Genomic DNA, 13,696 nt, shown 5'->3' with positions numbered 1-13,696 from the left:
GATGTCAATCACATCTACATCGCCTCTTTCCTGAAATTCAAACAATCTGTGCAAAGCGCCCCACTGTGCAAACTGTGGAAATCCAGTCGGTTTGGCACAGAGAGATCTCATCTTCCACAGTATGATGGAACATGCCATACCAAACTTCACAGGGGTTGAGTGAACACTAGGAGAGTTTGACGGTTAAATGGTTCTGGTATTACTAAACAGACAGATCACTGCTTGATCAACTATTATTGCTATGGTGCTTCTAAATGGTTGCTAAGGTGTTTCATGCCACTGCCTACCATTTTCTAGAATGGATATATATATATATATATATATATATATATATATATATATATATATATATATATATATATATATATATATATATATATATATATATATATATATATAATATATTAGGGGTGTATATAGGGATATATAGGGATATATATATTTTTCAATTCGGATTGCTTTCATGGCCTTTTCCACTGTCAAAGGGGATCAAAAAGCAAACTGTACCGTCCCACTTTTGGGTCAACTTTTGCAAAGGGTACCAACAATACCAAAAGATAGCATAAGGCAGAGCTAGACGAGCAGATAGCTGAATGCTATTGGTTTACAGAGTAGCATCACTTGCAGAAGCATGAGAATAAAAACAAAGAAAGCACCATTTTTAAAAACACAGCTGAAACGTTACATCGTAATAATATATACATATAATAACAAGTCATAGTCGACCTGAGCTCTAACAAACCTCGTCGTCATCTTGATGTAAAGCTGCAAAGCCAAAAAGAACAAAATCAGCTGTGTCCTGTTGTTGTTTTACAAGCCCGTCTAAAGTGCACACGGTTTCACGTTCTCCAGACAGCTTGTCACGCGTCTATATTTAAAATAACGAACTTTTTGAGCTCATATTAATAACATACTCATGATCATTGAATCGCTCAAATATCCGATCCTGTCGAGACAAAACAAATGCGAAAGTGAAGTGTGAAAAAACAAAGGAGAATCCGGAAAAAGCAGCAGCAATTGATGCTTCTGCAACCTAAAACATGAACCAACTGCCATGTTTAACTATTGTCATCACCTTTTAGACTATTATGAACTAATGAGTGACAAAATTACTTTATAACAGAAGTTTCATGTGCTGCTGATGATTAAAGACACATATGAGAGGTTTGCAGTGACTGTTGGCTATACTGTATGTTGCGTGTGACTGTTGGCTATACTGTATGTTGCGTGTTGTTTTCAACCCAAATAAGGACTAAATGTATGCTGTATGTAGTTTTTCTGTAAATGGTAACATATCGGAGAATGTAAGGGACCGTATGTGTCCATATATGTTGCATTTATTTTTTTTTTATATAATTGCAGACTTAACAGTAGGCTATTTCGCACTGTCATTGATCTGCAGTTATAATCGAATCCTGTTTATAGAAAGATTAGTAATGAACATTTATACACAAGTATTTATATGTATGAAGCATTTGTTATGTGAATGACTCGTACAGCTTTACTGTAACATTCCTCGAGAAAAAAAATGACTAACTTGTCACTTTCTACATAGACAGAGTTGTCCTTTGTATATGTTTTAGGAGGGGGCAGTGTTAGGGTGGAGACAAAGAGCATGTAAATGAAGTAGATAGGTGAAAGAAGCTATCCAGGCACTGACCAGACAAGTTCATCAACAAGAGAGTTTATTTGGCTTGAAAGGATCTTCAAAGACAAAGATACAGTCGTTGAGAAACTGACCATAGCATTTGCATTACTTTGGCTCAGGAAGGCAAAAGGTTTAATGCCTTTTAGTGTTTTGAATGAAATGACAATTTCAAAAACCAAAGAATATAACTTTTTATTTATATACATTGTTGTTCATTTAATTATATATATGTATATAAGTACAGTTCTGTCTGGATCTCGAATCTGATTGGCTGATAGCCGTGATATATTTAAGTAATATCAGCATCCATACAGCTTCTTTACCCTTTGTGTATTACTCCGCCCACATACAGGCAGCAAAAAGCAGACACTACAGTTTAACAAATATTACTGCAGTTAGACAACAAAATATATTTTTGGGGCTTTTTTAAGTCGAGAATACAGTTGTTTAGATTGCAACTATTCAGTTTATTTGCAAGAATAGCGCCCATTTTAAAATATTTACAATTTCTGAGACAGCTCGTCAGCGACAGTTGAGGTTATCTATTCACAAGATGGCGACAGAACCGCATAATAAGCCCTGACGCTTAGAAGATATAACAGTCTGATTTCTATCTATAGCAGATCAAATGTTAAACTGGTAAGCACACCTGCCATATATATATATATATATATATATATATATATTTTTTTTTTTTGTATTTCATGTACAGTGTGTATTTATACAAGTATAGGTAAATATACACTCTACACATTTATTTATAATGTAAATAAAAATGTTTATCTTGAATAATCACTTGACAGAAGAAATACATCCGCCATCAGTGAACTTTCCTTTTACATTTTTTGTTTTTTTAAATACTTCAACAACCCTTGCTGGAATTTGGAGTCTTAGAAATTAACAACAAACAAAGAACAAGTACTAGACAAGAAAATATGCTACTCCACATGTTGTACCTGGATGAAAATTGCTGCATACACACATTCTAGTCTAATTATAGTGTGTGATAAAATAAAACTTAAAATCATTTCGACGAATCGAGTAACTGAAGACATAAGACAGCTAAAATTACATCCTTTCTGCAAATGGAAAAAATTTCAGATAACAGGAACAAAACTAAAGCATCAAAGGGTCTTCAAAGAATATGGCTGTCAGCTGGTGGGCTGTCATAAAAGTTATATAAAACAATCCCATCCAGTTTCATTCATGCACATCCGATAGCGCCAGGAAAGAAAACTTCTGACATCCTATAAGCCTTGATCATAATACTGAGGATTTTTTTTAAGTGTAAGAGTTGGAACATATAGACATATTTCAAAAGTACAAGCTGTTAATATGAAATTTATGAGCTATTTCCTTTTCACTTACACCACTGGCTCCTCTGGACAGTGCTATAATGAAACCCTGTGTGGATTAGTTGGGCCTATTTTTTTTTCCACCCTGACAAAGAGAAACCTGCGGAGGACAGGCTTTCTCACTAACTCCATGCTGGTTTCACGGTAATCAGAGGCCCAAAATAGCAGCAGTCACAAGGGGGTCAGAGCAACACCATCTTATGACAGAACTGCCTGACCGCAATGCAACTTAAAGCCACTATCTTTGCTTTTTGTACATGTAAGCCAGGACAAAGATGAATTTAGTGTCAGTTTGGGATGCCGTTACAAAATGTCTGCCTCTGCATTCAGCACAATAATCAATTTTTACAGCCCCATGGAAGGGTCAGGAAAAAAGAAGCAGCAGGCTGTGGCAATAAATAAAGCTAGCTAGCGAGACCAGAGCAGGGCAACGCTCAAAGTGGCAAGTATTTCATAAGCGTGCCAAACACCTCGCTGGCTTTTATTTGCAGACTCGAGCTTTCACCTAGAGATCTCATGACTGTAATGATCAAGCGGAACATTTGAAAAACAAACTGGGCCGATCGAGTCTATCCATGACATACGACTCGCCTTTTATTCTGCAACGGTTTGGCTTCCTTTCCGAGTTGGTCCATCTGGAACAGTCGACGATCCAAGATGGTGTTCTGTTATGAAGCACAAAATCAGAGAGTGGGTTTAATAAGATGGAAGAAGAAAACGTTAATACCGAATAAGCTACTGTTTTTAAAGTACAGATAAAATAATGCACAGCATCTCAAAATGCAATGCGCATTGTATTGTGATCACTGAGAAGAAATGAATTCCTTAATTTTCCTTCAGCTTAGTCCCTTAATATGTCCCCATATGTTTTACGCAGCGGATGGCTTTCCAGCTGCAACCCAGCACTGGGAAACACCCCTACACTCACATGTTCAGACACACACACTCATACACTACAGCCAATTTTTTTCATCCAATTCACCTAAACTGCATGTCTACAGACTGTGGGGGAAACCGGAGCACCCGGAGGAAACCCACGCCAACAGAGGTAGAACATGCAAACTCCTCACAGAAATGCCAGCTGTGTCAGTGGGGACTCGAACCAGCAACCTTCTTGTTGTGAGGCAACATTAACCCAATAAAATGTAGTTTTGATGGTATGAATACATTTTTGCAAACATTTTTAGACAGTACCATCATTTTCTATTATTTATTTATTTATTTTTTGTATTAAAATGTTTTACTCATTGCCATGGATCATTAGATAAAACTTTTGATTATTAGTTAAAATTATTTAAAGAGTCCCTAGTATGCATTATAAAGTTCATATTTTGGTTTTTGTGGTCTCTAACAACAGTCTAACATGCATGCAAGGTAAAAAACACTTTTATTGTTTTATTTTATGCACTTATTTTCATCTAATTATCCCAACGACTCCTATATGATTTGTTCAGAGATTCACGTGTTCTTAAACCACTTTTTAGAGCTATGCTAATCTGCGCTAATTGGTCCTATAAACCAGTGTGTTGTGATTGGTTGACTGCGTTTAACGTGAGACAGAGAGAAATGCCAAGCAGGGCTTATTCACAATTTTGAAGTAGTTAGAGTCCAGAGTGTGTGTGTGTGTGTGTGAGCCCAGTGCATTAAAGCAATGCAGTTAAACGCCAATGTATTGCGCTATTCTTAACCATGAAACACATTCAGTATTAATCCAAACAGAGGCAAAAGCTGAACTATTTTGAAACTGATTGCTGCACATGTGTAGAACCAGCTGACGGTGGCCATAGCAATGGCGAAAGGCAGAGGATTGCGAGCTCATAAATGCATTTAAATCTGCAATCAAAGCGGTATGCATCGTGTTTTCAATGTGGTTATAGACCTGATATGAGAATACAAAGAGTTAACCAGATATAGTACAAGCCACGAGGAGCAATTACAAGTAACAACACAATTACATAAATAATTTGCAAGCTAGAGAAAACAAGGAGGCAACCATTTTAATCGCACGTACTTACACTTGTGAAATGGAGTAAGGAGCTGATCCATGACCTGTGTACTGTAAAGTTCCTGTCAAGCTCCCACATATCAATAGTCTTTTCTGATCCTTCCTTTAACAAACGGCCGACGAATCCCCCGTTGTAAGCATGTAGATTGCTGAAGCACTTGTCAGAAAAACGTTCGAGGTTACTAAAGTAACCCTTCGTTCCCCGAGGAGGGGAACGGAAGCACTATAAGTGGATTTGATTGTAAAATCCACGCATTGGGAGGTTCGGTTCAGAAGCTACTCGTCTGAAAGAGTATTGAACGGGCCAATTAAGAATGAATTGGCAGCGCAAGCCTGCGCATGTGAGCGGCATAAGCAATCAACTGAGTATATAAGCTCACCTGGCGCCAGCAGACGCTATCCTTTTTAAGCTGAAGAGACTTTCAACAGCTAAGGGACAGTCATTATGGCGACGGAGTATAGTGCTTCCGTTCCCCTCCTCGGGGAACGAAGGGTTACTTTAGTAACCTCGAACGTTCCCCTTCGGGGGGAACTTCAGCACTATAAGTGGATTTGATTGTAAAATCCACGCATTGGGAGCCCATTGAAAGCGCCATAATGACTGCACCTTACCAACACCCCCGATGAGGAGATAGTCAAGCAAGCGTGACGCACCCACATCATGGGGGGCGCGGTCCTCCAACGTGTCCCTGGCCCTAATTTATCCTACTTCAACAGAAGTTTTACGGATTTATATATATTTTTTGGGAAGTCGTGAGCATCTAGATAATTCTAGGAAAATACGACAGTACGTTGGAAAGCGTGCAATCCCGATAGGGAGGACGCTGCGGAGGCCATCCGTTACCCAAGGGGGGATAGATGGCAGAATTTACATATGGACTAGCCCTAAAAAAGGGGGAGTACGCATAGCAAAAGAGTGGTTAGCGGGGAGGGAAGACACGGGTCCGCCCAGGGGGGGGACTTAACCGTGGCGGAATAAGCATATGGGATCGCCTAGTGGGGATCACGCATAGCAGGCACCTTTACCCAAAACGCGGGCTGACCAGCGGGCAGACCTACAACGTAGTGGGCCAGCAAGTGACTCCTCCGCTGAGTCAGTGCTGCGGGCCACGGAGGAATCTGCAGGGCTCACCTGACGGGGAACTTTACTGACAGATAAAAAGGCGCACGTATCTCCGTGTTAGGGAAAATGGCGCAGCAAGCGTGTTTCAACACCCTACCGAATTGTTTCCTCAATCACCAAGGGTTACCTAATACCCTTGAGGAAACCGGCTCCACTCGCAGATTGTAAAACCTTGCAAATGTGTTGGGTGTCACCCAGCCCGCAGCTCTACAGATGTCTGTTAGAGGGGCGCCGCATGCGCGCGCTCGAGAGGATGCGAAGCTCCGAGTGGAGTGCGCACGCGCTCTCGGGGGACGCGGCTCATCTCGGCTCTGATAGTGAAAGAAAGGCATCCACAATCTAGTGGGAACTTATTTTGGTACGGCACTTCCCTGCTGCCGACCGCTATAACAGACGAAGAGCTGCTCAGATGATCTAAACTCTGAGTGCGGTCCGGATAATACGCAAAACGCGAACTGGACAATAAGAAGGGCTGGGTCTGCCTCCTCCGAGGGCAGCGCTTGCAGGCTCACTACCTCGTATTAAAACGGAGTGGTAGGAACCTTGAGCACATATCGCGGGCGGGGTCTCAGGACGTGAGAGAAGCCAGCCCAATTACAGGCACGAGTCACTGACCGAAAAATGCCTCCGGGTCCCCGACCCTCTAATCGATATCAACGCGACCAGCAGAGCTGTCTTCAGGGACAGAAAGATACTGAGTCGAGGATCGAAGGGATCTGACGCGGCTTGTGTAGCGAGGGCGAGATCCTAAGAGGGCATGAGAGGGGGCGGGGTGGATTAATTCGCTTAACGCCCCTGAGGAACCGGATGATGAGGTTATGCGTTCCCACGGTGCTGCCAGCCACCGCGTTATGAGAGCGGAGATGGCAGCCACGTAACCTTGAGTGTGGAGGGCGACAGCCTGCTCTCCAACTTCTCTCGGCGTAAAGAAAGCACAACGCTGATCTGGCAAATTACGGGGGTCTTCTCAGCGAGAGACACACCATTCAGTGAATAGACTCCACGTCAGGGCATAGGCGCGCTCGGGGAGGGGGCTCTAGCCCGAGTGACGGTATTAGCCACCGCAATCGGAGGTTACCTAAGTCTTCCTCGCGTCTAAAAATCTCTTCAAAGATCGGCGAGGGTGCCAGGTGGTGCCCTGTCCCTGAGAGAGTAGGTGCTCTCTCGAAGGGACTGCCAGGGGAGGGCTATCGCGAGGGAGAGCTCTGACATCCAGGTCCGGTTGAGCCAGAGGGGCGCAACCAGCAACCTGTTCCTCGTCCTCCCTGACCTTGCACAGTAACTGCGCGAGCAGGCTCACTGGGGGAAACGCGTATTTGCGCTTGCCCCGAGGCCAGCTGTAAGCCAGTGCATCCGTGCCGAGAGCACTCGGTCAGGGAAAGAACAACTGGCAATGAGCGATCTCGGGGGAAGCAACAGATCGATCTGGGCTTCCCCGAATCGCGCCCATATCAGCTGAACAGACTTGGGGTGGAGTCTCCATTCTCCAGGACGCAAGGCTGCCGTGAGAGCGCATCGGCTGCACGGTTGAGCTTGCCTGAATATGAATGGCGTGCAGCGATTTCAGCCGCGGATGACTCCAGAGGAGCAGACGGCGGGCGAGCTGAGACATGCGGCGAGAGCGCATACCCCCTATACGGCTGATATACGCCACCGCCGCCGTACTGTCCGTCCTGACCAGCACGTGTTGCCGCTCCAGCACCGGAAAAAAAACGGTGGAGAGCGAGGAACACTGCCAACAGCTTCAGGCGATATGCCAATGCAACTGGGTACCTTTCCACAGGTCCGCAGCCGCATGCCCGCAACGCACAGCCCCCCAGCCCGTGTTGGAAGTGTCTGCTGAAACGACAACAAGACTGGACGCCTGTTCTAGAGACACCCAGGCCTGTAGGAACGAGGGGTCGCTCCAAGGGCTGAGGGCGCTGCGACACAGCGCAGTAACAGAGACTCGGTGTGCGCGCGCGTGCCATGCGCGTCTGGGGACTCGATCGTGAAGCCAGTGCTGAAGTGGTCTCATATAGAATAATCCGAGCGGCATGAAGCGGCTGCGGATGCCATATGCCCCAGGAGCCTCTGAAATAGTTTCAGTGGGACCACTATTTTACTGTCGAGCTCTCTCAGACAGTACAGCATCAGCTGAGCGCGCTCTCCGGAGAGGCGCGCTGCCATGGTGACCGAGTCCAGCTCCAGCCCGAGAGAAGAGATCCTCTGCACGGGGGCGAGTTTGCTCTTTTCTCGGTTGACCTGAAACCCCCACAGGTGGAAGTGCCAGAGCACTTTGTCTCTGTGCATAATCAACTGCTCCGAGAGAGGGCAAAAATCAGCCAGTCGTAAAGAAATTGAGTATGCAGATGCCCGCGAGCCGAAGGGGCGCTGAGGCACCCTCCGCGGGCTTGGTGAGGACCCGCGGAGACAGAGAGAGCCCGAAGGGGAGGGCTTTGTATTGCCAAGCTCGACCTTCAAACGCAAACCGCAGAAACTGTCAGTGGCGAGGAAGAGTGGAGACATGGAAATACGCGTCCATCAGGTCTAATGCTGCAGACCAACCCAGAGGACGAACGCACCGGAGGATGCGCTTCTGCGTGAGCATTCTGAACGGCAGCTTGTGCAGGCAGCGGTTCAAAACGCGCAGATCTAGGATTGGCCGTGACCCACCGCTCTTTTTGGGCACGATGAAGCGTGGGCTGTAAAACCCGCTCTCCATCTCGGCTGGAGGGAGCGGCTCGATTGCATCCTTCGCCAGGAGGACAGCAATCTCCTCTCGCAAGACAGGGGCGGACAGGGGGCTGACCCTGGTGAATACACACCCGTGACTTGGGAGGCCGTTTCGCGAACTGAATCGCATAGCCGAGTCTGATTGTGCGTATGAGCCACCGCGAAGAGCTGGCCCGCGCTAACTTGGCAGGCAGAGCTCTCGCTAATGGACTCATCGCTACAATCGCTGACGTACCAGCAGTGGGGCAGCGCGGAGTGGGTGTGCTGATCCGGGAAGCTCGCGGGTCCCATCGAAAAGCTGGAGGTGAGATATTTGCTCTCACTCCAAACCCGAGCTCCGGAGGGGAGGCTCGAGGGGTGGGAGAAAGGAGACCGTCCTCCCAGCGCTCATGAGCCACTGGCGAAACGCACCGAATCTGCAAGCTAGAAAGCATAGCGTCCCAGACTGGCAGATTTCGGGCTGTCACATCTGGGGAAGTGAAAAGTGCCCTTTCATAATGTTTTCATGGCAGTAAAAAGTGCCGTTGGAAATGGGGCCCCGCCCTCCAGCGGGGAAAGAGCAAGTTTCCTCTTCTCCAGATGGCCTGTCCCAGGGGCGCTTCGCGGTCCGTTGCCGGACTTAGCGGCGTTCTGGGCAGGGGGGCTGCCTGCTTCCGAGGTGCCCGACGCGCTCGCTTCGCCGGAGGCGTGTGCGGAGCAGCTCTCGTAGGCGGGCGCCTTCGGCGAGGAGCAGGTATGAATGGCACGGCGGGCGGAGCGGGCTATGGACCGCCGATAAGACATCACCCACCAACTGCTCTCTCACCGCCTTGAATTCCTGGGTGAATTCACAGACAGTGTCGCCGAACCTGGCTGGGGATATGGGGAAGTCAAGAACTTTGTCGACTTTGCGCATATCAGCCAGGGGTGGCGCTCCTGGACCACTAATGTGGACATCGTCCTCCCCAACGCACACGCAGCGGACTCAGTAGTCCGAAGAGCTAAGTCGGCGGCGGTGCGAAGCTCGTAAGCCTGGGTTGGACCCACCCTCGTGCAGCTCGGCCAGCGCCTGCGCTTGGTAGCGCTGGTAGGTGGCTATCGCATGCAAGGCGGAAGCAGCCTGGCCCGCAGCTATGTAAGCTCTAGCTCCGAGGGAGGTAGATAACTTACAGGCTTTGGATGGGAGACGAGGCGGACCCCGCCAAGAAGAGGCGCCGCCATCGCGCACTCAACCTGAGGAATCGCCACATACCCCCTGGCTGTTTCACCGTCAAGAGTGGTTAGGGTGGAGGAACACGCAGCACGAGCAGAAAAAAGTGCTTTACAAGACCGCGTGAGCCTACTGTGCACCTCCGGGAAGAAGGGAACGCCCCTCTAGTCGGTCCGGCCGCGGAGCTGGGGGATAAACCATCTCCAACCCACGGCCGAAGCAGCCCGGGAAAGCACGGCTAACATGTCCTTTTCAGGATCCGTTGTGACAGTGCTCACCAGCCCGAAGGGGGCGAGCGGGTCTGGATCATCATCGGACAATGAAAGCCCACCCTCCGATGCCGCGGTGGACATCTGGTCTCCGGTGTCATCGGGCGTAAGGGCTACCATCTGTTAGACAGATCGCTTCCCCCGCCCGAAGCTTGGATGGAGCGCTTAGAGGAGCGGGAGGTCCGCGGGCCCGTGGGCGACGGATTATCTCTCGCTGAAACCCTCAGATCTGCCCAAGTGCCCGCTGCAGAGCAGGGGACAACTGGGGTGGTTCGCCCTTTTGCAAAGGCTAACCGCGATCTTGCGCAACAGTCATGGCATCGCAATGATGACATGAACTGCCCGCGAGCAGCGCATTAACATGCTGGACCCCCAGACATGTAACGCAGTGCCCGCGCCCATCATCCGAGGACAGGAAACCACCGCATCCAGAAACGCACAGTCGGAGCGCCGTCCTGATAAGGACGTGCTGCACGACTGTGTTGCTCTTTCTGTGAAGTTTGCAACTTTATACGCACCGCTCTGGAGGACCGGACCCAAAGAACGCCAGGCAAGGGAGAAACCCAGCTCGACCGTCTGCCACTGCGTGTACACACTCTGGACCGGGAGAATGCTCTCGTTCGCTCAGAATCGCTGGTCACAGCAGGAGGAACCCTCATCGACTCGATCAGAAAGTCTCTGAAGCGAAAAGGATAGCGTCTGCTGGCGCCAGGTGAGCTTATATACTCAGTTGATTGCTTATGCCGCTCACCTGCGCAGGCTTGCGCTGCCAATTCATTCTTAATTGGCCCGTTCAATACTCTTTCAGACGAGTAGCTTCTGAACCGAACCTCCCAATGCGTGGATTTTACAATCAAATCCACTTATAGTGCTGAAGTTCCCCCCGAAGGGGAATGACGGGAACACAGCACAAGGCTGGGGCTATAATGCTGAAGTATTTTTGCAAAAATAAACTTACTCTTCAAAGCCATATCTTTGGGTAGGGAAAAAAAACGGCAAAGCGACTTGATTCAACTGGGATCTGCTACAATGTTTGTCTTCCTCTTTTTCTTTTCACAGTGTTTGTAAGTGGGGTCTGGGGTTTCAATTTTCCTGGGTCTGTGCACGCAACAAATGGGTGGGGCTTGAATTCTGTATCGACATCATGCTGACATGGCTAAAGACTCATTACAGCGGCGATTCATTCGAACCACTATAAAAGAGTCAACTCATAGATGAAGCAATAGTTTTAAATACGGTGCACTTTCAGATTTAAGTCTTAACTGGTGATTTCATTTCACATAGAGCTGTGTTACACACTACATGGAAGGTCATTTTCAAAAACTATTACTACTATAACTATATATAATAAGGACTCTACTATAATAAGGACTCTTTTAAAAGCTGAAAATCATTACATTATCTCAACTTATTTATTTTCTTTCATGCATCGTTGTTTTCAAAGTATTTTATAAATAAAAAAAATTATCGTGAGGGAGAGGGCTTTTTATTGACAATGTGACAAAACCTGCATCAACTATGTTACCACACCATACCTTGACTTTATAGCACTGATTTGTATAGAATGACTCTACATAGATAAGTGCTTTAGACTGATGGAAATATACAGGAAATGATGTCACTGAAATGATCTAAACTAGTGGTGTCCTAAGGTTGTTGCTAGATCGGATATGAATGCGGCTGGAAGTTAATGAGAATTATTTATATTATTTATAAAATTTTTAATTTATTGTATTTTATTAACGTCTACCCCCACCCCAACTCTAAACCCAAACGTCACAGTAACATAAAAACAGTAGTTGTACAGAGTATTGTGTACAGGTATGTCAGTGTTTCTCAACTGGTGGGTCGCAACCCAAAAGTATGTCGCGGGAACATTTTCAGTGGGTGTGTGGTCAAAAAAAAAACAACAAAAGTTAATTTTTTTATCTTATTTTGCTTATACCGGACTTTTTCTTTTTAAATGCGTGCGCGACAACCCTACCATTTGACATGTGAAATTTCATTTAATTAGGCAACAAATATTTTGAAGGGCAAGTACGACCCTGAATATGTAAAGTATGGGTTTACATATATTGACGACAAAAAAGACTTAAAGCCTCAGTGTCATATGTAGTGAGGTGCTCTCTTAAACATTTAGAAACCAGACAAATTGTTTTATTAACAGTTCAGTTTAGTTCATGGTAACTGAACCTTTCCTTACCTAACCACTGTTTACAGTATTTGTGGTTTTTACTTTGTAAAATTTCTATAACGTGATACATTTGTTTAACCACAGCAAAAAAATATTGTTTATTTGTAAGTCTTGGCAAATTTCTCATGATGTAGCTGTCACTACTTGTTCATGTTAAAAAATAAATACAAGTTAATTATAATTCCTAAAATTGTATTATAGCTCCTAAAAATTTGGGTCGCGGCTTGATGACCATTTAAAAATGTGGGTCCATTGGCCAAACCAGTTGAGAACCCCTGATTTATGTTATCTCTTAAATTACCCAATAAATATTATTTTTACTGCCTACCCCCACCCTAACCCTAAACCCAACCATCATAGTACAGTAAAAATATGAATTTTTGTTATACAGTGTCATAAAAAAATACTGCTATAGTAATGTGCATAATTTTGCACTTCCTGTCGGCCCCCTATCGGATCTAGACTTCACTGTGTCCTAACTTGGTCCTGGAGGACCGCTGTCCTGGAGTTTAGCTCTAACCCTAATCAAACACACCTGAACCAGCTAATCAAGCTTTTACTAGATAGAAGCTGTGTCCCAAATGGCACACTAAACATTTACACATTCTACAGTATAGTGTGTGAATGTAGTGTCATCCCAAATGGAACACTAATGGTCTGCATCCAAAACAACCTACTATTCAGTAGGTACTGCATTTAAATTTAAACTTACTCAGCCGTTAGAAAAGTACGTTTTATACAGTATGAATGTGAGTAGTATGAATGGAACTCGAACGTATACATCCACCATTTTGTTATGATCACGCGAACAACACGCGTCCATTGCGTTGCTGCACTCACATTCATGAATTCTTTTATGGGCATCATGGGATAGCGTAGCGTCCATCGAATGTATACTTCAGAATCTCGGTGGAAGTAGTACAGTAGGTCATCCGAGTACTTCTTGCATACATTTTTTGAATGCTATGAATTCGGACATACTACTCGGCTTGCATAATAATTTTAGCGTACTATATAGTATGAGAGGATACGATTTTTGACGCAGCCATGGCTTTTTTACTAAGCGGAAATTCAAACCTCTTCCCCGATGATGATTGATGGTTACAAAGTATTGAAATTAATGGCCAAACTACCAAATATAACCGTATTCACCATTGGAAGGCAGTATAATCACTCTTGTAGGAGTATTTTGCATTCA

At 45.6% G+C, this 13,696-nt stretch overlaps 1 protein-coding gene across 1 annotated transcript in view; it reads right to left on the bottom strand.

Moving 5' to 3' along the window:
* Positions 1 to 2,388: 2,388 nt before the first annotated feature.
* dnajc15 (DnaJ (Hsp40) homolog, subfamily C, member 15) overlaps positions 2,389 to 13,696 on the bottom strand; it is a 77,897-nt gene continuing 66,589 nt past the window's right edge. Inside the window, exon 6 of the mRNA XM_087266316.1 lies at positions 2,389 to 3,668. Coding sequence (XP_087122442.1) covers positions 3,598 to 3,668 — 71 coding nt within the window. The 3' untranslated portion in view covers positions 2,389 to 3,597. The remainder of the gene's footprint in view (positions 3,669 to 13,696) is intronic.

This window comes from Danio rerio, chromosome 9 (assembly GCF_052040795.2).
Source record: "Danio rerio strain M-AB ecotype USA chromosome 9, GRCz13ab, whole genome shotgun sequence".
Lineage (NCBI taxonomy): Eukaryota > Metazoa > Chordata > Actinopteri > Cypriniformes > Danionidae > Danio > Danio rerio.
The sequence above is the reverse complement of the archived record's forward strand: the minus strand, read 5'-3'. Positions and strand labels throughout refer to the sequence as shown.